The sequence below is a fragment of the Carex rostrata genome, chromosome 5 (assembly GCF_964058835.1).
Source record: "Carex rostrata chromosome 5, lpCarRost1.2, whole genome shotgun sequence".
NCBI lineage: Eukaryota > Viridiplantae > Streptophyta > Magnoliopsida > Poales > Cyperaceae > Carex > Carex rostrata.
Window position 1 is genome coordinate 10894913 of NC_135922.1, and position 26225 is coordinate 10921137.

The 26225-nt window shown below is 32.0% G+C and overlaps 2 protein-coding genes across 4 annotated transcripts in view; both read left to right on the forward strand.

The window, feature by feature from the left end:
• LOC144554118 (fatty acyl-CoA reductase 3-like) overlaps positions 1 to 14543 on the forward strand; it is a 42330-nt gene extending 27787 nt beyond the window's left edge. The window contains exons 1-11 of one of the 2 annotated variants that reach the window (XM_078302362.1): positions 497 to 555; positions 6813 to 6869; positions 9462 to 9565; positions 10229 to 10428; positions 10548 to 10648; positions 10927 to 11134; positions 11434 to 11595; positions 11830 to 11911; positions 12952 to 13218; positions 13930 to 14057; positions 14191 to 14543. In XM_078302362.1, the coding sequence (XP_078158488.1) occupies positions 531 to 555; positions 6813 to 6869; positions 9462 to 9565; positions 10229 to 10428; positions 10548 to 10648; positions 10927 to 11134; positions 11434 to 11595; positions 11830 to 11911; positions 12952 to 13218; positions 13930 to 14057; positions 14191 to 14344 (1488 nt within the window). In that variant the 5' untranslated portion in view covers positions 497 to 530 and the 3' untranslated portion in view covers positions 14345 to 14543. Of the gene's footprint in view, positions 1 to 496; positions 556 to 6812; positions 6870 to 9461; positions 9566 to 10228; positions 10429 to 10547; positions 10649 to 10926; positions 11135 to 11433; positions 11596 to 11829; positions 11912 to 12951; positions 13219 to 13929; positions 14058 to 14190 lie in introns of those variants that run through there. The other variant, XM_078302363.1, reaches the window with a different exon arrangement.
• Positions 14544 to 17395: 2852 nt separating this feature from the next.
• On the forward strand, positions 17396 to 25422 carry HIRA (histone chaperone HIRA-like protein). Of its 2 annotated transcripts, XM_078302436.1 has the most exons (10): positions 17396 to 17722; positions 18432 to 18707; positions 19251 to 19502; positions 20039 to 20439; positions 20811 to 21732; positions 22302 to 22506; positions 23434 to 23674; positions 24123 to 24248; positions 24513 to 24618; positions 25041 to 25422. In XM_078302436.1, the coding sequence occupies exons 1-10, from the start codon at positions 17615 to 17617 to the stop codon at positions 25215 to 25217; spliced, it is 2814 nt and encodes a 937-aa protein (XP_078158562.1). In that variant the 5' UTR covers positions 17396 to 17614; the 3' UTR covers positions 25218 to 25422. The 2 variants fall into 2 exon arrangements, with proteins under 2 accessions (XP_078158562.1, XP_078158563.1); XM_078302437.1 differs by lacking the exon at positions 17396 to 17722 and having other exon boundaries at positions 18566 to 18707; positions 19248 to 19502.
• The last annotated feature ends 803 nt before the right edge of the window (positions 25423 to 26225 follow it).

A 26225-nucleotide genomic window follows, 5' to 3' on the forward strand; every position in this document is an offset into this window, starting at 1 on the left:
TCCTGTGATTCTCAAGATTTGTTTTATCTGTACCTTTTCTTAATCCAACGACTGAGGTGACTCGAAAAGCAATAGAAGAAACAGCTGCAATTGATGCCAATTGCATGTGTAGCCCATGAAAATGAGTATTTTTTGGTCCCATACAAATAATCTAACTTCTAATAGTGGATGCTATATAGATGACATGTTGGCATTTTGGTGGTGATCTTAATGCCACCGAAAATATATCTTAGCGTCTAAACTTAACATTGTAGTTATCAATTTTTCAGTATAAAAATTATAGGAGTCTTTATTATTTGCACTCATATATATTCTCGCTTTTATTCCTCATTTGCTCTTTTTAGAGTATAAAATAATGGTAGGAGTAGGAATTAGGAGTATAATTATCAATTTTATAGTATAATCATTTGCTCTTCTCATACAAAGGATATAAAGCACCCCAAGTCCCCAACTATGCATCCTTCTCTTGTATTCCTTAAACACAACTATATCTCTGTCTCTTCTCTCTTTCTTTGACTGAACATAGACTGATGGATCAAGGAAGTAAGATAGCAGGTTAATTACTTCAAAGGAAAAGAGCATTCTCATCCCTGGCTCAGCTGGTTAATTTCCTAGCTAGATAATTTTTCATTATTGCGCCATTTTTAATGCATGCAAAATAAATTTTGCTTAGATGTTTAATACATATTCGTATATTTGATATGTATACCTATACGTATGTGGTGTGTGTGTGTGTGTGTGTGTGTGGGGGGGGGGGGGGGGGGGGGGGGGGGGGGGGGGGGGGGGGGGTGTTGTGGTTTGTGTGCCTTCAAAGATGATGAAAAGAATATCAAATAAGGCAATGTGAAATTTTGTAAAACTTTTGGTAGTTTACATTCAACTCAAAAATAGAACAAAGGGGAAAAAAAAAAGGAAAACATCAATTCGATCTGCTCAGGGGTTTGTTTTGATTTAAATTCATGTGTGTGTTGCAATAGAATTAGGTAGATGGTAGAAGGTAGCTGATAGATGTACTTAATTTTTTTTAAAGTTTTAAATATATCTTCATATCCGAAAGGAATTTGCTGACGTTTTCAGTTCTCAAAAATTCCAAAATAAATAAATTATAACTTGAGGAGGGTTCAAATGCACTATAATTTTATGCTCCAATATGCTCCACATCTTTTATCTCTGTTTTCAAAATCCAAACAATCAATCCGAACCACTCAACATAATCTTCATAATAAAATATTCTTGGAGACAAAATTTTATATTTTTTTTTAACTTTTTTACTATCTTTTTTACATAAGTACAATATTACTTTATCGGATGGTGCAGAATCTCCTTAAAATAGTGATTTTGTATCTATCTAAAAAAATAGTAAATAAATTCTAAAAAATAGAAAATTTGGTCTCCAAGCATATTTTATTATGAAGATTATATATGTTGAGCGGTTCAGATCGACTGTTCAGACTTTGAAAACAGAGATAAAAGATGTAGAGTATATTGGAGTACAAAAATTATGGTGCATTTGAACCCTCATAACAAACTGTATAATATAATATAATATGATTATATTCTATATATTAATCTGTTACCTACTACAAAAAAAAATACACATAAATATTTTTATAAAAATTATCACATTCAAAAAATTTTAAAAATATATATATAAAAATAATTTTGGATGTGAACTACAAGTACAGATATAAGATAAAAAAAATAAAAAGAAAGCATTTCTTCATCTATCAACTTCTTAATTGGGTGAAAGGAGCCATAGTAGATATATATTCACCAAGAAGCTATTTACCAAAAAATTTGGATTGACAATAAGATATTTACCAAGAATTTGGATTGACATCTTTCTTTCTTTAAAGTGCTAATTAAGAAATTAACAAAATTTGGATTGACAATAAGATATTTACCAAGAAGCTATTATATATGGTCAATTTCTTAATTAGCACTTTAAAGAAAGAAAGATGTTTACCAAAAATTTGGATTTTGACAATGTAAGCTGGATTTTGTTGTCTTTTTAATGGTAGGTCCGGGTCAAATAGTTAACCCAATATAATATAGTTGCTTACATAAGTAGGTAAACTTTTGATATATTTTTACAAATAGTTTGTGTTATCTAAGTTTGTTTTTGGATGGTTGGCCGCGATAGCCAACAACAGATATATATATTGATAAGAAAAGTATTTACAGATGTGTTGTCTAAGTTTAACTGAACTGGATCTTTTTAATTAGACATCTCCGGCTAGCTTCATGGTCTTAGCTAAAATTGAATTGTAAAGTGTAAAGTGGTAGAAACCTAGAAAAGGAAACCCTAGAAAAATAGATACGAGAGGGACGAATTTTTCCGATGTAAATAACTTTTTTCTTATTAATATATCTGTTAGCGGTATTTGACCGCCAATCTTCAAAAAAAGAAACCCTAGAAAAACAAAATGTGGGGAGAAGTTAATTAACCAAATGGTTTTAATTATATATGCTGTCTATATTACAACGAGATATCTCAATTTCCCATGAAAGTGGAGTAGTTAAGCTCCTTAATTAGTTCATAATTAACATAACAGTACAAATGACTAGTAATATATTTTTTTTTCTTGAAATAAAGGCTCAGGGACCAAATTGATTGAACTAAAAGTATTTACATACTCAAACTAAACTAACTGAGAAAACAACAAATGCTACTTTTATTAGGGGTGCAAAGCGCAAATGTATCGGATACGGATTAGATAGTAATAAAATCATATATGGATCCGCTTTTATTTTTTGGATTCAGATACGAATTGAATATTTGACGGATACGGATATGGATCGGATATCCGTAGATATATATATACATAATTTTTTTCATAATATATATTAAGCTATATGATATATATCTACTATTTAAATATAAATAATTAAAATTTAAAATCAAATATGTATCTACACGGATATTTGGATTGAATATCCTTATCTAATGTTTGAATACGGTCCAAATACAGTTGAATAATATCCGACCCGTTTGCACCCCCAACTTTTATACCTGCTTTTTGTCGTCCATTGATTTGTGCCCAAGAACCTCTTTTGATTTTGTATGCAGCTTTTATTATTTTATATATTCCTTTGAGGTGGCAAATTGGGTCAGTGCATATTAATTGTCGGATAAGCATTCAACATCTCTCAATTGGATTGCACATGACTCCATTTGTATTGTTAATTGGAGAACTCCATTGATTTACTGCCATCATTTTTAGGCATCTACATATTTCAATTTTCAATATAATGTTGAATCAAATATTTCCATTAATGAGTGGCTTGATCGGTCCCCTGTAGTTAAAAAAATGAATATTTCATGTATAATTTCTTCTATATTTTTTTAAAATTATATAGTTTCCGGCCCTCTCTTATATATTAATGAAGCATTTGTTTAAAGTAACAAATATGTTATCTTGCCACCTATATATTATTATTATCAAATTCAGCTTCCGTTATAGTAAATTTCTAGTTTCGCACGTGGATTCCATGCATCCTATATATTTTATCTAAATCTGACTTAATGATCCGAGTTATTTAGTTTGGTCAAATTTTGTCATATCTAAATGCTCATTCAAACGAGAAGAAACATATCTACATTCTATTATTAAGCACGTTGGGTGTCCGATCTACCAACGGTTACGATTGAGAGATGAAACTTCGGATTTGATCTCAGCTCTCCAATTACATAATTTGTCTTCTTTTGATTAAATGCATCTCTTTTATGTATAGAAGTCTAAATTTAGTTAAAAACATACCCACCGCATGTGCTGCCACACGATACGTTACAATTTAAAATGAATAAATTCTGAAATTTAGTTATATATTTATTTGTTTCCTTATTCCTTTATTTCCATATTTTTCCTTTTCAATTGAGAAGACTCCACCTTCCATTTTCTTATTTATTGTTTTTTTACTTCTTCGTTTCTATACGAATCACAATGGAAATCATTTTTTTTTAATTTCCTTATTTTTCTTTCTTTGTTTCTATACATATTGGTGTGGGCAATTTATAATATATTTCCAATTTATAATATATTTCCAATATATAATATATCAATGTGTGTGTGTGTGTGTATTCTAAATTGGAAACAAAGAAGAATATAAATTGAAACGTGTGTGTGAATATATATATTTCTTATAATATGTGTGTGTGTGTGTATATATATCCTATACATACAAACGATAACACTTTTTATTTATGTTTTTTGATATCATATTATATGTTGATATTGAATTGTTGTATGATATTTGATATTAGATTCGAATCGAGCTATTATTTGATATCATTGGTACTTAAAAATAAAGAATCATCACATCATCAAATTGTTATCAGATATCACAATTAAAGTTAATTAAAAATATGTAATCATATAAATTTTCTATTAACATGTGTTTTAATTTTTTAGATAATTATTATTTTCATTGATAATTTGTTTCTTATAATATGTCCCCGTTGCAACGCACGGGTATGATACTAGTGTGTGTATATATATATATATATATATATATATATATATATGAGTAAAGCTAGGGTGTGACGTGCTCACCAAGAAAGTTTGGTGAGCATAACTCCAAAAGTATATTGAATCGACGTCAAATGCCGAATCCATACCGTTGAAATACATGTACTTCATGAGTGATGCATATACATGCAAAATTTTGAAAGTTTCGAGTTTATTTGCTACACGGTCAAGTGGTCAAAGAAATTAACATTTTATAAGTTAATTTATAAGTTATTTTATATATTCAATTTTTATTATTTCTTTGACCACTTGACCATGTAGCAAATAAACTCGAAACTTTCAAAATTTTGCATGTATATGCATCACTCATGAAGTACATGGATTTCAACAGTTTGGATTTGGCATTTGACGTCAATCTGATATACTTTTGGAGTTATGCTCACCAAACTTTCTTGGTGAGCACGTCACACCCTAGCTTTACTCTCTATATATATATATATATATATGAGTGAGAGAGAGAGAGAGAGAGAGAGTAATTAAGGCTACCATACATTGCAATGCATAGGTATTTTTGTACATTGAACTATAAATTATCAGATTCAAAGTCCAAATAACCGATCCAAACCGTTCATCTTGTTCTCCATATTAATATGTGTTTGGAGACCAAATTTTACATTTTTTGAAAAATTTTACTATTTTTTTAGATTTGTTGAAAATCGTTGTTTTTCAGATAAATCTAAACCATAAAAAAACAGTGATGTTCAATAAATCTAAAAAAATAGTGAAAAATTTTCAAAAAATATAAAATTTGGTCTCCAAACACATATTAATATGGAGAACAAGATGAACGGGTTGAATCGGTTATTTGGACTTTGAATCCGGTGATTTATAGTCCAATGTATAAAAATGTCTATGCATTACAATATATGCTAGTCTTACTCTCTCTCTATAGAGAGAGTAAAACAACCTAGGATATATATATATTCTAGATTGTTTTGCTCTTGCTTTTCTAAAATTTCAAATAGTCTATAGCTATATAGGATATTCCATATAATATTGTAATTGCATGCTGTGTGTAAGATAAATCTCAATTTTGCCTTGGTAAAAGAGAGGAATGGTAGTCACATTTAATGTGAATTATTCAAGTTGCCGTTTTGGTCATGCGTTCCCACACAGAAAACAGAGACTCATACCCTCAAAAAGAAAACAGAGACTCATTCTTGTAAAATCTATTTTTAAATATGAGCTTGGTAAATTCTAAAGGAATTGGACTTTGTCCAAATGGGTTTGAACAAAATTTCCTTCAAAGTGGACCTAACTGTCTGATTTTTAATGAGATTTTATTCAAATCCCTTTGGACAAAAACCCTCTGGATATCTTCTCACATAAGGTATAGGTTAGTATATACTATATGCTAAAAGTAGAGAATATTCTTGATTAAAATAATCTCCTCCTGTTAATTTGCTAAGGTCGGATTAAAATAATTAAACTTGTTTTTTGCTCCATTATGCCTCCATCTGTCAGGTAAATTTGCGAAAACAATTATTAGGTGAATTTTTGCAAGTCATATCATTGCTATTAACATCCATTAGCAATCTATTAGACATGGTTAATCATATAATTGGTAAACTAAAAGGTATCTTTTAGATGCTATATGTATGGCATGATCTCTACAATTACATATATTGTTTCTTAATGAAATCGGTGGAATTTATCCACTTTTATCAAAAAAAAAAAAAAAAAAATGATATGTGGCATGTTAGCATTTTGGTAAATCTTATATGATTGGTAAACAAAAAAGTGTATGTTAGATGCTGTATGGCATATATGTTAGCATTTTGGCAAATTAATCATATGATTGGTAAACTAAAAAGTGTCTGTTAGCTGCTATATGGCATATATATATGTTAACATTTTGGCAAATTAATCATATGAATGGTAAACTAAAAAGCATTTTTTGAATGCTATATGGCATGTTGGCATTTTGATGGTAATCTTAATGCCACCTAAAACATTTCTTATAATTAAAGCTTCAGTATAAAATGGTAGGAGTCTTAATTTATTATTTGCACTCAAAATTCTTCTCTTTTATTCATCATTTCCTCTTTTATTAGAGTACAAAATAACGGTATGAGTAGGACTTAGGAGTATAATTATTAATTCTCTGGTATTCTCTCATACAAAGGCTATATATAAAGCACCCCAAGCATCCTTCTCTTGTATTCCTCAGACATAGCCATCCATCTCTCTTCTCTCTTCACTCTTTTTCTCTTTTTCTCTTCTCTCTCTTTCTTCTCTCTCTATCTCTGACTGAACTGATGGATCAAGGAAGTAAAATAGCAGGTTACTTCAAAGGAAAGAGCATTCTCATCACTGGCTCAACTGGTTTTCTAGGCAAGAGTATGTATTTATAAATATATCTCTCTGATACAAATTATTCCTAGCTAGTGTATATAAAGTGATCACCAAGTTGTACAGTTCATAGAACATTATTTCTTTTAATGAATTTTAGATTTTTTTTTTTTTCATTGCGCCATTTTTAATGCATGCAAGATAAATTTTGCTTAGATATTTTATACGTGTGTACATGTATTCGTATGTTCAATATGTATACTATTATCCGTATATGTATTTAATACATGTATAGGTATACGTGTGCATGTGCATGTGTTCCTTCAAAGATGTTCAAAAGAATATCAAATAAGGCAATGTAACATTTTTTAAACTTTCGGTAGTTTACATTCAATTCAAAAAGATGACAAAGAAAAAAAAAAAAAAAAAAAAGTTAAAACATCAATGCTGCTCCATTTTAACTTGAATTCACATCCCCTCAGGTTATCTGACTGACAATTGTAACGGATAGTCCACAATTGTTCTTTTAACTTGGCACGAATCTCAAAGCACAAATAATACGAACCCCTACGCTATCCCAAATAGACATCGACTGAGAGTAAATCTGGGCTGTCTGTTTCAATTTGCTTGAGTCAGATACATGAAATTATACGGATCCTTCTAGCTTAGCCATGATGCTTTTGTTTCATTTTTTTCTATCTTATGCATTTCAATGACTATACTTATGTGACAGGAACAACTACAGTATAGAAAAATAATATATAATAAAGGAATTGATAACAGTCCTCCAACCTTTTTTTCTAGTCCTCCAACTCAGATTCTTCAACTCAAATTCTCCAACTCTAACGGTTAAAGACTTGGGCGGTTGGACCACCTTTTAGAATGCCGGCGCTTCAACGCTCACCGTATTCAAGAACATCAGTGTTAACTAGCCGCACAGAACTGATCCAAGTCTTACTAGTTCATTAACAAAGTATTAATAGTTCCTTAATCCAAGTCTTTTTTACAATGTAAAATAAACTATTAATTATTAAATTTACAGTTGGTTTAATAGTACTTTACCTAAGTCTTAATAGTTTTATTCACAAATTTTAATAGATCTTTTTTTCAAGCCTTAATAATAGTTTTCTCAATTGAATATATATATCCAGTAAAATAAACTTTTTAATTTACAGATGACGTCCAGAATAGATTATTTGGTCAAAATACTTTTAAATTTTTCATTTTCTTATATAAAGTTCATATTTGCTGGTTTAGTCGTTTCTTATGGGTTGATCAAAATTTTCATTTTCTTATATAAAGTTGCTATGTTAGCTTCCTTCTTATATACAAGGCTATAGTACAATTTCATTTTTCTTCCTTCTGTTAGCTTCGTTCTTCTATTCAATTTAGTTGTATTTTGTAGCTTAAATAATTGTGAGGATTGCGATTTAACTAGATTATTCTTATTTTTAGTTGCAATTTTACAATTAATCTGAGCTTGTTTCAGTTAGTACCTGTACTTGTTGCGTAGATATGTGAGGATTATGATTCTTGCAAGAACTATGAAACACGCATGTATCAGCAATTTTGCACAGAATGCTGATGCTGTGAAACACATATCAGCTGTTAATCTAGACTGGTACATTATGATGGAAAACCAAAGCACTCGTTGCAATTTTTTATGTATGATCCGGAAATTATTTATTTTTGTCATGCATTATAATTGTATGCATATGCTGCAATTTTTTTTATCATTTGTGTGGACTATTTTATAATAATTATCATATCTGTTTTTTATTAGTACGTTTAATTATTTACACTAACTTATGTATAATATGTTGGAGAGGATGATTATATTACATGGTAAAAAAAAATGTGAGGAGGGTATAATTAAGTCTTCATTCTTAATTTTACTATTTTACTGAAAAATTGCTCCTTAACAAGGATTAAATTTTTAATCCCCTCCTTCTTAAGGAAGGTAGACGAACAGCCTCAAAAGTCAAAAGGAATAAGTTCTAAAACTGATCAATATGTCATTACATCTTTTCATACTAGAGGACACAAGTCTTAATAGTAAAACAAGTCTTGATACTATATACACACCAAGTTTTTATTTTCCGTATCATCTCTCTCATTTTCCATCTCTTTCTCCCTCTCGCTCTTCATATACAGCTCTTATTTCATCTTGTACATTTATTTCAAATATGAGAGAGTAGAAAATATCAGGGTAGCACAGTGAGAAAACAAGAGGCAAAGCAAGTAACACGACGGCGCTACACGGCGAAGGGCAGAGAGATCCGGGTAGTGGTGGAGATAGGCCGTTGCATGGTGAAATTTGATTTGAAATAGAAGTTTTGTAATCGGAGAAGAAATTGTTTTCTTTTACGGAAAGCCGTTGGGAGTTGGGGAACCGAGATAATTTTTCTTTCCACTTTTTTCCACTCAAAAAAGCATGCACCTAGTACAACATGAACTATTAGTTCAAGTACAAAAAGGGACGAATTAAAGATACACCATAGAATATTTTGAGAGGAACATAAAAAATATGGTTTAAAAATGTACATGAATTATTAATTATTTTTTATTTTTTTTAAATTACACTTATTTATTTAAGTGTCATGAATTTAGTACATTTTAATACTGATTTTTAATTTGCAGTTTTTATGGAGAAAATTCTAAGGGTTGAGCCACAAGTAAAGAAGATATATCTACTAGTAAGAGCACAGGACTCTGACTCAGCCAAGCAGCGTGTGCAATCTGAGGTTAGATTTTTTTATTTTTTAATATATAACATAAAATATAGAAGACAAATTAAATGTTTACCTTGAAGAAAAGAAGCTTGCCGGAATTTACTTTCATTGTTTCATGGAATATAGCGCGCTGTACAGACAATGAAAGTGACAGTACAAGCAAAGCATTTTAAATATGTATTAATATACTTTTAAGTGGGAGGTACTTTATTCTCTTTAGGTAAACAAGCATATCAGCAATACTTATATATTATTACTACCATTATCGTGAGATGATTGTTTATTTTTTCTGTTGTAAGTTCCAAATGATCTGATATATTGAGAGAGACATTTAATATTAATTTGTACCACTCTCTCAAAAAAAATTATTAATTTGTACCACATCATGATCTAGATTTTTAGCCACAGCTTTTTTTTGGTATCTTCCTAAATGGAAATAGTGTGAGAAATATACCTTTACAAAGTTTTCATATCCGAGATACTTCTAGAAACAAGATTGCAGATAAGAAATTAAGACCAACCATAGCTATACCAATAATTAATACAAGCAAAAATATAGTTTAGAGATCGAGTCCTCTGTCATTGTCCCAAAGTATACTTCATGCATAGATATGATGTTACAAAACAAAAACTTAAAGCTGTATTATTTAACAGACTCTCTCTAATTTATTATAGGTGATTGGGAAGGAATTATTTAAGGTTTTAAAAGAAGAACATGGGAAGGGGTACAACAAGTTCATGGAAGAAAAGATTTCTCCAATTGCAGGAGATGTCATTTATGAAAATTTGGGAATTGAAAGTTCTCAAGTTGAGAATTTAATCAATGAAATTGACATAATTGTTAACAATGCAGCTACTACAAACTTCTATGAGAGGTAAATATAATATTACATAGCTAAATAATTAAGATTTGTTATTATTTCAAAATAAAATTTGTTTAACAGCATACCCACTAATGTGATTAATAATATTATTATTACTTGTTTGTACTTAGGTATGATGTTTCTTTAGATGTTAATACATTAGGAGCCAAGCATGTTTTGGAGTTTGCAAAGAAATGTGTTAACTTAAAGATGCTTCTTCATGTTTCAACTGGTAAGCACCAATTTATATCAATATTTCATTTACCTTAAGAATTTTATTGCATGATTAGCTGTGACAAAGCTGCTACATAGTTTCTTTTAAACTATGTAAACAAATATATATACTAAAGCCTCAAAAGTTATATCTGAAGTAATAGCTATGTAGATAATATAAAATTCAGAGAAATTGTGTTGAACAAAGAAATATTTCCTATATTTAATACATATATGTGTGTATGTGTATATGTGTATATGTGTCTATACTAAATACATATATGTGTATATGAACAGCATATGTTGCTGGGTTGCAAGAAGGTCTAATACAAGAGAAACCACTTAAAATGGGAGCAACATTGAATGGTAGCTCAAACTTAGATATCGAGTCGGAGCTCCGATTGGTCGAAGAAACAAAGAGAGAACTCCAGTTGTCTGAAACGGATTCACTTAAAAGTACTGAGAAGTTAGAGAGAACCACCATGAAAGAACTCGGCATCAAGAGGTTAGAAAAGAGAATTGTTCTTGCAAAGGCGCCAACAACCTCATTAACTATATTTGTATTTTATTTATTTTTTTCTCTTTGTTACTCTTCTTTTTTTTCAATTAATATTCAGTAAAAAAAAATATGCAAATATAGAAAATAGTCATTTCTGATTTCTAGTACTATTAATATCATCTACAGTGAGATACATGCATAAACACTGAGCAAATTATATGCTTGGACCACATGATTTGATGTTGCTTCAATTAACATTTATTGAATGTAATTAATTATGTCAATTTACTTTTTGTATGTTATAGGGCAAGGAAATTCGGATGGCCAAATACATATGTATTTACAAAAGCACTGGGTGAGATGGTACTAGGTCACATGAGAGGAGATGTACCTCTTGTTATCATAAGACCTACTATTATTACTAGCTTGTACAAGGAACCCCTGCCTGGTTGGATGGAAGGCATCAGGTACCCTTTCTTTTCTTCATTTATTATTTAAAAAACAATATTGGTTTTTTGATAAAATCGAGCAATAATCAGTAATTTCCTTTAGCTTTGATTGCAAGCACAGCTGGATTCTGTATGCAACAGTAAAAATGCTGGAAATAAAAAAAAAATGTAAATACATAATTATGGGTGCAATTTATGAAAAATTGTGATTAATTAATTTGTTGAACTGAAACAATTACTTTTTTGTTACAGGACAATAGATAGTTTTATACTTGGATATGCAAAAGGAAACCTTTCATGCTACCTAGCTGATCTTAAGGAGATTATGGATGTGGTTTGTTCATAATCTATTTAATTAATTAATTGATTGATCTATTCTCAAAGTTTTCAATGAAGAGCTTTAATTTTTATGTATACGTTCTCAAATGAGAGAGGCTATGTTACTATGCATAGTGCAGATTGGTCTGTACTATAGATCAATATCTTCATTTTCAAAGTCTAAACAGTCAATTTGAATTTTTCAGCATAATCTTCATATAAAAATATACTTGTAAAACAAATTTTATATTTTTTACAATTTTTTACTTTTTTACATAGGTAGAAAATCACTTGATGTAACCATTTAAAAGTAGTGATTTCTAACTATCTAAAAAAATAGTTAAAAGTTTTAAAAAATATATAAATTTAGTCTGCAAGTACATTTTCATAAGAAGATCATGTTGAACTGTTTAGATCAACTATTTGTATTTTGAAAATGAAGATAATGATCCATAGTACCAACCAATTCGTGCAATGCATAGTACCATATAGAGGTGCTACCTTCACATGATTATTCGGTACCGAACCAAATCCGAACCAGATCCGATTAATTTGGATAGGATATAGTTTTAAAAATATAACTGGTTAATTATGGGTACAATTATAAAATTAATACTTAAATATCAGAACCGAAACCAATATTGTAATGGATAGAATATATGAGTTTGATTTAATTATTCAATCCATAACTGAATCCGACCCGATACCCGATACAATGCTAATACTTTTTTTGTAATTAATTAATATAAAATCATATATTAATAACTACGAAAAGGCAACTACCTATAACATTTTTTAGGAAACCAATATTTAGTTTAGTAGTAAGCTATATATACTAGAAAGATACCGAAAGTTTTCTTCTTGTACTATTTGACATGCATAAAAGATTAGGAATATCTTGTCCAATATTCAATATGATTCGACAAGTTTGTCTTTCATTCAAGTAAAGGATTCCAGAAAATTAAAAGAATCTAATCTAATTAAATCATAGATCATTTTGATTCCATTAGAAATAGCTTGATTGTTTTACAAAGCAAATGAAAAATATGAATGCAGATACCAGGAGACATGGTGGTGAATGCCATGATAGCAGCAATTGTGATGCATTCTGGCGAGGATGCCGAGATGATATACCATATCAGCTCTTCTATGAGAAACCCAGTACGGTTTGCCACTTTCGAACAGTGCCTGTACCGGTACTTCAAAGAGAACCCTCGCATTGGAAAGAACGGCACTGTGATCGGATTTAATCGAATGCACATCTTTAGCACTGTCAGTGCTTTCAAGGCATACATGACTCTTCGGTACAAGCTTCCTTTGGAGGTTCATTTCTTCTTTCTTAATCAATTGCTATATTTATTTGGAAGAAGAAAAAACAATAGAATGCTTGTTACTGTATTTGGAGCTTCTGTTAGCAAATTACAACAAATTCTTTACGTGAAAATTTCAAATAACAACCAAAATTACTTCTCTCTTAATCAGTTGATATATTTTCTTGAAAAAACAATAGAATGTTTGTGACTGTATTTAAACTACTGTTAGCAAAATTATAACAAATTATTTTAGTGAAAATTTCAAGTAAAACCAAAATTTCTTCTTTTTTAATCAATTTTTATATTATTTGGAAAGACACAAAAGAATGTTTAATTATGACTATACTTGGAACTTGTGTTAGCAAATTACAGCAAATTATTTTAGTGAAATTTCAAACAACAACCAAAATTTTTGAAGTGTTTGTTTAATCTAATAACAGCCACAATTGTTTGTATGATTTGAAATCCCAGTTAACCACTGAAAAGTTTGGGGCTGTCTTGGGGCTTATCAGCAAATATGATAATATTTGGGGGTTTCTGCATAAATGATCCCAATATTCATATCAACATTATGTACAAGTACAAAGTTTCGCATTAGGCTTCCTAATTGAGCAACAGAAATATCATGAAAAGTGAATATTTGCAAAATGGCCATCTAAATAAAATAAAATTTGTTTTTGCTTTTTGAGTTCACTAGTTACTAATTGGTGCTTTGTTGCAGGCATTGCACATAGTAAACTTGCTATCGTGCGGGCAATTTTCACACCGTTACAATGAATTGAGCCAGAAGTACCAGTATATTATGCACCTTGTTGACCTCTATTCCCCCTATACCTTTTTCAGAGGACGGTACGCATTTCTTCCACCGAATTATAATTCAAAATTTATTCAAATAAAATAGCATGGAGCAATTCAAAAATCATATATCAACTATATATTATTTTGCATCAGTGCTAATCCAATTTTTCTTTTTTAATTTAAGCTTTGATGACTTGAACTTGCAAAGGCTGAAGCTTGCGACCGAAAAGGACAAGACGGATGCGCAACTTTTCTGTTTTGACCCGAAAATATTCGATTGGAGCAACTACTTTTACCGAACTCACATTCCTGGAGTCCTTAAGTTTCTCCCCAAGTGAATTACTGTAAGCACCATTTGCTGGTACAACAAGCATGGATACATTCCTTTCTTGTTAACTGTTGAAATTATAGTTGTTTTTATGTTGGTTCTTTTAATTTCATGCAAATGTATTCTTTGATGTTTTCTTATCAGTAATAACTATTACTGATGTATCATGTCCCAAGAATTTAATTGTAATGCAAAATTATTTTGGTGAATCTTTTGGTAGCTAGGATTTGTTTGAAGGGGAATTATTTGAGATCATAACAACCGTCATTTCATAGAAATAGCTGAGAACACATCTATAATTTTATTTTTAAAATTAAACAATATTTTTCAAAATATGAATAAATATTCCATAGAAATTGGATGTACTAATTTCGAATTAAGTCACCACTCACCAACCATAGAAAAATGAACGCTGCTGTATTATAAACGCCGTGAGAAATTGCTTTGCAAGGCTTTGCAAAATGTGTTAGGCCCAAAAAAAACATCATAATTGGGCCTTCTAAAGATTAGACAAGCCCAAGTTAAGAGATGAGAATAGCAAGGGACTTAATAGCAAGAGATGAGAACCGCATATCTGGTCTCTTTACAAAGATATGTTTGTTTCAATTCTCTAAGAATTATCTGAAAAAAAGTTGATGTCGGAACTAACAAAAACTGATCTTATTTCAAAACAAAACCAAAAAAGAAAAAAAAGTGGTCTTAGAAAGAGACATGGTAATAAAATTATTTTCAATTGAAAGTGTATTTTTATACTTTTTTTCTCCCAAAATTATCTTGTTAATTAAAATTGTCTTTACCCCATTAAAATCCAATCAATTGTACACGAGGACATGACTATACTAAAATTGTCCTTCGCTTTTCTTCTCCAATAAATAACATAAGGTATAAGAAAACTAACGGATCAACACCAAACGTTTCATTTCATACCATATCTCTTAATTCTACAATGAATATATTGTAAAACAAATCTCTGTTGTATGGATAAGACACAAGAATATCTACATATATTAGTGTTATTTTGAGAAGAAATTGAAGATCAAGTAATTCAGCAGTCTAATATCCATATTACTTTTGTTATTGTAAGACATAATTAGAAATTTCGACGATAAACAAAATTGCAAAACATGCAATTTAAGCCAAGAAAACATGCAATTCACTCGATTCATAGTTACATTGTACCTCTATTTACATTTTTTTATATTTGAAGACTCATTTCTTAAAAGTAAATAGAGGATTTTTATTGTGATTTTTAGGATAATTTTAGTAATCAATGAACCAAATACATGAATATTTAGTTAGTAAGATTTTAATTAATTGGAAAATATTCGGGTTTTATAGTTTATTTGAAATTTATCATGAGATCATATCGCATTGCTACTCTAAAAGAATGGATCTACTAAATTATTTATCAATTTATAACAATAACTTATGTTGATGTTTACGTATTGTTAAGTTAATCAATTAGTTAATAAGTCACTAAAATTATTTTCAATGATATTTATAGGGATTAGTAAGTTAATTCATAAGAAACTAATAAAAGTGAGGCTACATGGTACTATGCATAGCGCAGATTGGTCTGTACTATGGGTCAATATTTCTGTTTAAAGGTTCGAATAGTCTATATGTACCATTCAATATAATCTCCACATGAAAATGTAATTGTAGATCAAATTTTGTATATTTTAGGATTTTTTTTTTTTACTATTCTTTAGGAGGAGGGTTCCAATACCTCATTTTTTTTATACCTCATCATACCTCATATTTTATATCTTCATTTTCTTCATATTCAAAGTCTAAATTGTCGATCCGAACCGTTCAACATGATATCCATACTAAAATATGATTAGGGATGAAATTTTATATTTTTTGGAATTTTTTTGTTATTTTTTAAGATGGGTAGAAAATCACTGTTTTTTGAACGGTTCAAAAACAGTGATTTTGTATCTATCTTAAAAAATAGCAAAAAAATTCCAAAAAATATAAAATTTCATCTCCATGTATATTTTAGTATAAATATTTTATTGAACGGTTTGGATCGACAATTTGGACTTTGAAAACGAAAATATAAAATATGAGGTATGAAAAAATGAGGCATTGGAACCCTCCTCATTGTTTAGATAGGTAGAATATTACTTGATCTAAAAATTTCAAACCATTCAATTGTAGTGCTTTTTTTATTAATTTAAAATATTTAACAACTGTAAAATTTAGTTTGGAAGTACATTTTCACATGCAAATTATCTTGAACATTCAGATCAACTATTTAAACTTTATAAATGAAGATATCGGTCCATTGAACAAACTAATATGTGCTATGCAAAGTTCCATAGCCTCACTCAATAATATAGCAATTTCATAGGGTGTAACATGTAAATATTTGTAAAAAAAAAAATTCAAGGAGAATATTTGTCAAAAACTAAAAGCAAGCAATTAGCAATTGGTGTCTGAAAAGAGACCAGGCATCAAAACAGCGGTACTGCCTTTTAGAAAGACGGAGTCTTTACCTATTCTTAATCAACGACTGATATTAATCCATTCCAATATCCAACGGCTAATAAAAACTACCTTTAAGTTACTTCGTATTAACAGAGTGCTTTTGACTTCATGCTGCAAACCGACTATAGAATCAAATATGATTAATGCGCAGCATGAAGCCAAAATTTCTCTGTTAAAATCTTTGCCCCAATTTCTGTTTCTGATCCGAACCAGGCTCGGATCAAAACAGCGGTACTGCCTCTTAGAAAGTCTCTACCTATTCTTAATCCAACGACTGACATTAATCCATTTGAATATCCAACGGCTAACAAAAAATCTAAAAAGTACAAAGTTACAAAATACCTTAAAGTTACTCCGTATTAACAGAGTATTTTTGACTTCATGCTACAAACAGACTATAGAATCAAATATGATCCATACGCTGCATCAAGCCAAAATTTGTCTGCTAAAATCTTTGCCCCAATTCCTGTTTCTGATCATCTTAATCCAACGACTGACATTAATCCATTCGAAAATCCAACGGCTAATAAAAAATCTCAAAAGTAACAAAATACTTTTCTACACCGTATAAACCCGAAAATTCATTTCATTTATTTTTTATTTTTAACCCTAGTTTCTTTCCCTCCTCTTTTGTTCTCCTCTCCAAAATTCTCATCTCCAAAACCCTAATTCCTTTCTTTTACAGTTAAATCTTCACTTTACTTGCCACTTCTGGGTAAATTTCTTTGGTCGATTGTTTAATTACTTCTCTGGGGTTTTGGAATTTGCAAAATTTTGGGGCGATATGATCACGGAGAAGCCAAGCTGGATTCGGCATGACGGGTTGCAAATTTTCTCCATTGATATACAGCCTGGTGCTCTCAGATTTGCAACTGGTGGCGGTGACCAAAAGGTGTAATCTTTGGTACCTTTTTTTGTTTCTTTAATTTTCATTTTAGGGCATTTTTTTATTTGGGATTGCGTAATGCTGTTAGAATTCCATTGTGGGTCAAGTGGTGAGTGCATTTTTTTTTATTTATTCAGAGAATTTTAGCTGTGTGCTTTGATCTTTGGTGAAGTATCTGATGTGGGTACTTCAGTTTCTAAGCTTATATCAGAATCACAATCTTGCTAACTTAAAAAGTGATTAAATTTCATTTTCTAAATTTGAGGGTTCTCAATTTGAGCATTGAGTACTGACTACTAGGTATTATAGCATTATTTCGAAATGCCGGATTTGACTAAGAATAGAATTATATAAAATCAAATAAACTATGGCAAATTTAGAAGGTTGTAATGGAAAGCAGTAGATTAATTTTTTATTTGCAGGAGATAGTTGTAGTGAAGAAAAGGCGTAACTAGTGGGGTTTTATAGGATAGCTTTTACTTGCCGAAATATTGCATTTATAATGATACCATTTGAGACCGTTACAAAAAAAAAAAATGTCACAATTCTGTTATTGGCAAATTGTTTCTTGAATCTTTTCATTTTAGCAAATAACCAGTCCAAATCTTGTTTTAAAAATTTGAAATTTAAAATAGCCAATAAGATTTTTCCATATAGATAAGCAACAATAACAGTAAAGATTCTAATCAGATTATTTCTCTTTGTATTAAAAAAGGTGCGAATATGGAACATGAAATCAGTTGGAAAGGACGTAGAAGCCGATGATTCGACTCAAAGACTTCTCGCCACAGTGCGCGACCACTTTGGCTCAGTCAACTGTGTCAGGTGGGCCCATCATGGCAGATTCCTTGCCTCGGGCTCTGACGACCAGATGATCTTGATCCACGAGAGAAAGGCGGGGTCCGCCACTGTGGAGTTTGGCAGTGGTGAGCCACCTGATGTCGAAAATTGGAAGGTTGTCATGACTCTACGTGGCCACACTGCTGATGTGGTAATTTCATTTACTTTCTCATTTGTATTATTTGTTAATGTTTCAAATTTCAGATATATGTGATTATTATATATTTTGGGCAATTTCTGTTATACCTGGGAACTATGTAAGCTTACTGGGTACAGAAATGTGCAAAACCTTTATATTTTGTTTTAGAGATACCGAAAATACCTTTTTTTATTTTTTCCTGGTTCAAGATGTGTTAAGAATAAGGGGCATGTATCATATCTTGAGAACCTTGCCATTTTGTTTCATAATTTTTTGAGGATAATTGATTATTATTTATTTTGGGCAATTTCTGTTAATTTTGGGAACTGTGTACACACCCTACAGGGTACAGAAATGTGCAAAACCTTTATATTTTGCTTTATAGTACCAAAAATACCCTTCTATCATATCTTCAGCCCCTTGTCATGTTAGACTATAATGAGTAAGCTTTCTCATAATACTTCTATTCTCTGGGGGATTTAATCTATTCAACAATATACAATTTTTTTTTTTTTATTGTTACTTTTTATCTGATTTGGGACATGAAAAAAGTAGGTGGATCTGAATTGGTCACCAGATGACCTCACACTGGCAAGCGGGTCCCTCGACAACACTGTTCACATATGGAACATGACAAATGGCATCTGCACGACTGTCCTGCGGGGCCACTCTAGCCTTGTCAAGGGAGTCACGTGGGACCCCATCGGCTCTTTTATTGCCACCCAGTCTGACGACAAGTCTGTCATTATCTGGAACACCAATGACTGGAGCATGGCCCACCGCACAGATGGCCACTGGTCTAAAACAGTACGTAAAACACTTTTTTTAATTGAGTGAGGCTATGGCACTATGCATAGCACATATTGGTCCGTGCTACGGAGCCATATCTCATTTTCAAAATCTAAATAGCTGATCCGAACTGTTCATCATGATCTCCATATGAAAATGTGCTTAGATGCCAAATTTTTCATTTATTTTTTATTTTTTACTATTTTTTTTAAATAGGTACAGCATCACTTGATCTAAAGATTCTCGACATTTCGAAAGTAGTGATTTTGTACCTTCTAAAAAAATAGTGAAAAATTATAAAAAATATAAATTTTGGTCTCTGGTTACATTTTCATACAGAGATCATGATGAACTGTCCGGATCATGATGTTGTAAGGTAAAGTAAAGATAATGCACTATTATAGGTAGAATAAAGTTTAAACATCGGGTTTCTTAATTTTTGACACTTTTTATTTTAATAACATGCCTGACCTGAAACTGTTGAATTACAGTACATTTACACCTGGCATTGTTACGTGGCACCCAATGAACAGTACACCTTTTCTATTTTGTAGGTGGGGTCCACTTTTTTCAGGAGACTGCATTGGTCACCATGTGGCCACTTCATTACCACGACACATGGTTTCCAAAAGCCACGTCACTCGGCCCCTGTCTTAGAGAGAGGCGAATGGTCGGCCACATTTGATTTTCTCGGGCACAATGCTCCGATCATTGTGGTCAAGTTTAACCAATCTATGTTTCGCAAGTTTGCCTCGAACAACCGCGAGTCGTCTAAAGCGGGTCACACGGGTTGGACCAATGGGAAGGGTGGTGGGGCGTCTAAGGAGCACCAGCCATATAATGTGATTGCCATTGGGAGTCAGGATAGGACGATTACAGTATGGACCACTGCCAGTGCACGGCCTCTGTTTGTGGCGAAACATTTCTTCTCGCAAAGCGTGGTTGATTTATCATGGTAATATATTTTTTTATCTCCTTTTTGCTTTTCAATTTGGTGCAGTTAATTTGTAGTTTTATTTATTTAAATCTATTTTATTTCTGACCTTTTATGGGGTTTTTTCTTTATTTTCTTAGTGTTAATTTATTAGCAAGAGTGGTGCACTCTGGTACATGATTGCTGTTACAGATTCTATTGGTGCTTGTAGGCCTCAGTCAAGCATTCATTTGTTGTCCTCTTAACTAATAAAAGGAAAAAATGAATAATAGTATCTGTTCTCACGCCACCTAAATAAAACAAGCATTTATTACCAACGTGTCGCATTAAAATGCTGCGATAATCAACATGAATTACTTAATTGATCATATTAAATTAATATTTGTTGGCAGGAGTCCTGACGGATACACACTATTCGCATGCTCATTAGATGGTACAGTGGCAACCTTCCATTATGAGGTAAAGGAACTAGGCCATAGACTGACAGATGCTGAGCTGGATGAGATAAAGCGGAGTCGTTACGGGGATGCGAGGGGTAGTGGACGCCAAGCGAATTTTGCCGATTCTGGTGTTCAACTCATACTAGAGGCGGGCCCCACAAAACCAAAAAGGACCACCACAACCCCAGGCAATAAGGCGTCAACACCTGTCAGCCAGGCACCAACAGTCCAGAAGGTTCCAGAACCACAAAGCGAGGGTGATAAGGAAGGTGGTGGGCTTGGGGTTGGGGTGGGTACCAACGAACCAAAGCCTGTTAGGGTTTCTAGCCCAGTAAAGCAGAGGGAGTACAGAAGACCTGACGGGAGAAAAAGGATTATTCCTCAAGCAGTGGGGGTACAACCTCAAGAAATTAATAACAATAATAATCTCAACATTAGCGCAAATAATATGCCTTTCTCGGCACTAGATCAAAGAATGGTCGGTGAACCGATCAAGGAACAACGGGTGGGTCCCACGGCTAGGGTTTGTATAAGGGAAGGCTTGATCATTGAAAAGGCCTTAGTTGGGGATGACGGTACAGTAAATGTGGAGAACAAAGGTTCTGGTACTGGTACGAGTTCTGTACCAACCAGCTTATCTGTACAGATCAAAGATAATGAAGAAATAAGATCTCTTGAGGCAACACTGGTTGATAAATCTGTCAGTGAAATTGGGGGCATAGGAGCTGGTAAATTTAATGTAGGTAAGGAGACGCAGATAAGTTGTAAGAAAGGGTCGCAGACTCTTTGGTCAGATCGAATCGCAAGTAAAGTCACAGCTTTGGCTGGAAACAAAAATTTCTGGGCCGTCGGATGTGAAGATGGGAGCTTGCAGGTATAAATTTTATTAAAATTTTCATTAAATTTATTTTTATTTTTTGTTCCTTAATAGACCTTTTTCGATTTATTTGGTAAGGGGTCTTTGTAGTTATATATAGCCTAAAATGACTTCATTATCTATGGCAACTTTTTGTCAAGAGGGGTGCTGATGTGCAATTAGACTGGATATGGATATTGATTGAATAATAAATGAATTATTAAATGAATACAATTATGAGATATATTTAAAGACTAAAAAAATCCAAAATAACCAAATAGTACTCTTTTAAAAATAAATAATAATATGTTTTTTGTATCGCATGATTTGATGTAATCTGAATTATGAATGGCATCCTTGTTTTATTGTGTGAAGAGTCCATGATTAAAATTCCCTCTTCGTATAGTGTAATCTTTTTAAATCCCTCAATTTCGATTTAAACGTTTATCTGTGTCACATCTGGTATAGTTCTGACTTCTGATATATATTGAATATTGATATAGATACTGATACAGATCATATATTATCCTATCTATTTCTAACCCTACTTGGAATGTTGAAAGAAATGTACCGTTTTATTACTGTAGGTGTACACAGTGTGCGGGAGAAGAATGCTTCCGGTATTGATGGTGGGGTCCTGTGCTGTCTTCATTGACTGTGACGAAGCGTGGCGTCTCTTACTTGTTACAATGAGGGGTGCCATTTACGTGTGGGACCTCTTTGCCAAGTCATGTCTACTCCAGGATTCCTTGGCCTCCCTCCTTTCAACCCAGGAACCACCTAAAAGTTCTGGTAAGAGCTTACAAAGAGTTGCAGTTTGATATTTGGCTGACAAACAGTCAGGCTGGTACTGAGATAGACCAAACTTTCTGTTTCTTTTTGTTTTTGTGTTTTTTGGGGCGAATTTCATGTATACCTCTCAATAACTTCGAAATTACATATTTCCCCCTCTAAAATGTCAAGTCTTATAATTGTTTGGTTTTCTAGGGCAAATGGTTTGTTTCTCTACTTCTGACACTTACACAAGCGTATACCTAAATATTATTGTGTACCTGTCAAAAGTAGAAAAATGACCCATTTGTCCTAGAAAACCGAGTAATTAGAACACTGGTTTTTTCTTAAACAGGCTACATAGTTTTTATTTTTTATTAAAGGGTAAAATGCATGCTTTTTAAATTTAAAATGAGTTTTAATATATAGGCAATAAAATGGGTAAATTTGTGAGTTTCTGAAATTTAGAAGGGTAAATATGATTTTATGAATATTGGAGGGGGAAATACGTAATTTCAAAGTTTTTGTGGGGCATAAATGAAATTCCCCCTATTTTTGTAGTCTTCTTGGTTTCCTCAGGCCCACTTAGCTTTATGGCAATACATTATCAAAAATAACAAGAACTGGAGACAGTATCAAAAAGGCGTGTAGCCTGGAGAAAAAAAAAATCGTTACTATCTTCCATTACGCAAATATTTGAGTTCTTTTTTTGTCATGTTCAATGACAAACATGACATTCTTTAGGTCTTGGGAGGAATTAAAGGAGAATAAGAAGGATGTAAATCTGAAATAGAGATTCTTATTCTAGCATATAGTAGAACAGAGAGGGTTAAAGAGTAGAATAGAGAGGAATAGAGGCTTATTTTCTTGAATAAAGTATTTTATTTAAGTGTTGTAAATACTTTTTCGGCTATTAATACAATTAAAAGATAATAATAAACATGACAGGTACAGTAAAAGTGATATCAGCAAAGTTATCAGCATCCGGGTGGCCACTGGTACAGCTAGTGAACTATGATGCCTTTCTATACAACTCGGGAATGAAATGCTGGATGAGAATAGTTGACAACAGCTTCCCTGCCTCAAAGTTTGCTCTGTCCTTGGATCTTAGCTCGGCCAAGGGCGGTGAACTAGCACGACTTCAGGCTGGTGTTGCCAGATATAATATCCGCCGCAACTTGTGGAATAGGTATGAATTTGTTTTGAAAAATGCTCCTTCTTACTTTACCCCATATATGGTTGCCGGTGTACTTTCTTCATAATATCTTTGTTTTCAAAGTTCAAATAATCGATTTGAACCATTCAACATGGTATCTGTATGAAAATGTACTTGCAGACTTTTAGATCAAGTGAATTTCTACCTATCTAAAAAAATTGTTAAAAATGTCAAATTGGATCTACAAGTACATTTTCTTATGGAGATCATGTTGAACGGTTTAGATGGACTAATTGGACTTCAAAAACAGAAAATTGGAGTGATACTGAAAACAGAAATTGGGACTTAGAGAGGGGTAAAGGTTCTTTTGCCATATATTAGAGCGACTTTTGCCATATATTAGAGCGATATGTAGGATATCTTGCTTTTTTGTGGGGATACATGTAATTTTTTCTCTAATTAATTGTGTTTGTGATAACAGGCTGGCATTAGATGAAGTTGCGCAAACACGTGCACATCTTGAGTCACAGCTAGCATCTGCTATCACTCTTGAATCACCCAAAGAGTACCATCAGTGCCTCGTCGCCTATGTTCGCTTCTTGACTAAGTACTCTCTCTTTCTCTCTCTCCCCCTCCCTCTCTCTCTCTCTCAGTTATCAAGGACTACATTTGGTTCTGGATTGCATTCATTATTCTCTTATTGGACTCTGTGTCTGTGTGTGTGTGTGAATGTATTTCATGATAAATTGAATAACATTAAAAGGAAAACCCCAAAAGGCTCAATGTAGCCTGAATCCTATCAAACTGGAAAAATACTATGCAATTTTAGTGTAACTAAACATACATTTTTTTTTTTTATTGGACTGTGCAGAGAGGCTGATGAGGGGCGTTTGAGGGAGGTATGTGAGAGCTTAATGGGGCCTTCTTCATTCAAAGATGCAGATTCTAAAAACCCGGCAGGGGACCCTTCTGTGCTTGTAAGGCTCCATTTTTTAACTGACAATTATCATACTAGAGAATTTTTTTTAAAGTTCCCTCATTTTATTAAGAAGTTTGCAACCATCCAGTTGATATAATTAGGAAGAAAAAGAAAGTAAACTAATATTTTATATACACTTTGAGTAGGGTTAAAATCATTGTTTTGGGATGGTCCAGATTCTGCTGAAAAACAGTGATTTTGTACCTATCTAAAAAGTTTTAAAAAATATAAAATTTGGTCTCCAAGCACAATAATTTAGTATGGAGATCATGTTGAGCGGTTTGAATCTGACTGTTTGGACTTTGAAAATGGAGTTAAGGATGCAAATATTTGTTTATGAACTAGAACCTACTATTCAAGCCAAAACATTGCTAAAATAGTAAAATTGATGAACTTTTTTTCATTGCCAACTTCTCACAGGGAATGCAGAAACGCAAATTACTTAGAGAAACAATTTTCCCGGCAATGGCAGAGAACCGAAAAGTGCAAAGATTGTTAAGTGAATTAATGAATGCATTATCAGAGTCTGAGAGGGGTGAAAATGAAAATGTAACAAATAAAGTTGATGAAATGGATGTCGAGCCCCCTTCGCAATGATGTCATTGTTATAGTCCGTAGAATTTTGGTATATCATGTTGTTGTATCTCTTGGTGTTATTGGTGTCGATTTCTGTCTGTTTAGTTGTAGATTTTGTGTAGCTTAATCTGTGTAGAGTTACTGGTGCGGTTGAATTATCGATTGTTGTAGTTTTTTATTTTACTGATGTCTTTGATTCCTGAACAAAATCCTTGTTCTTTTAACCCTTCTCTTTCTTTTACTGTAACTTCTGCAGTACAAGTTTTTTTACTTGCATGTTCTAAATCATGTTTAGGTCAAGAGGGCTGCTAATGACTGAAATAAATATTTAAGGGAAAGTTTATGTGATTGAGTTCAGAAAAGCTATGAAAATGTGTTCTTGAAATATATGTTTTTTTTTTATTGACAATGATATTTAAATGGGCTAATTTTATGGAGACCCCCCCCCCCCCCCCCCCCCCCCCCCCCCCCCCCCAACCACACACACACACACCCCCCATCTTTTAACTATGCAATCAATGAACCCTCCTCCCCAATACTATTCAATGCAACTATGAAATGATTAAACTGTCCTTCCTGAATTTATCATTATTTAAATTTTTTTTATGAATTATTATACTTTGACAAAATTAACTAAGACATAAAAACCAAAAGTGAAATAGCAAACATTTAATGTATTACGAATATTCAGTCAAGTACTTACATTTTTTTTTCTTTTAAATTTACTTTCTATAAAGCAAAAGGTCATAAATCATAAATATTTTAAATATTATTTATAAAACATTAGAGGGTATTCTAATTATTTCATATTTAAAATTCAGAATTAATTGATAAATTAACTGTCGAAAATATCATTATCACTGATTGTTTAAGTTCTAAAGGTATTGTTTATTTTGATTGTCTGTCTTCATTTGCAGCCCAAACATCTCCTTTGATGAGAATCAGAAAATAATTGAAAAAATAAGCAATAAAACAGTGTTGTTTTCCTCTATAAAATTAAAATAAAAAAAAATAATAAAAAAAAAACAT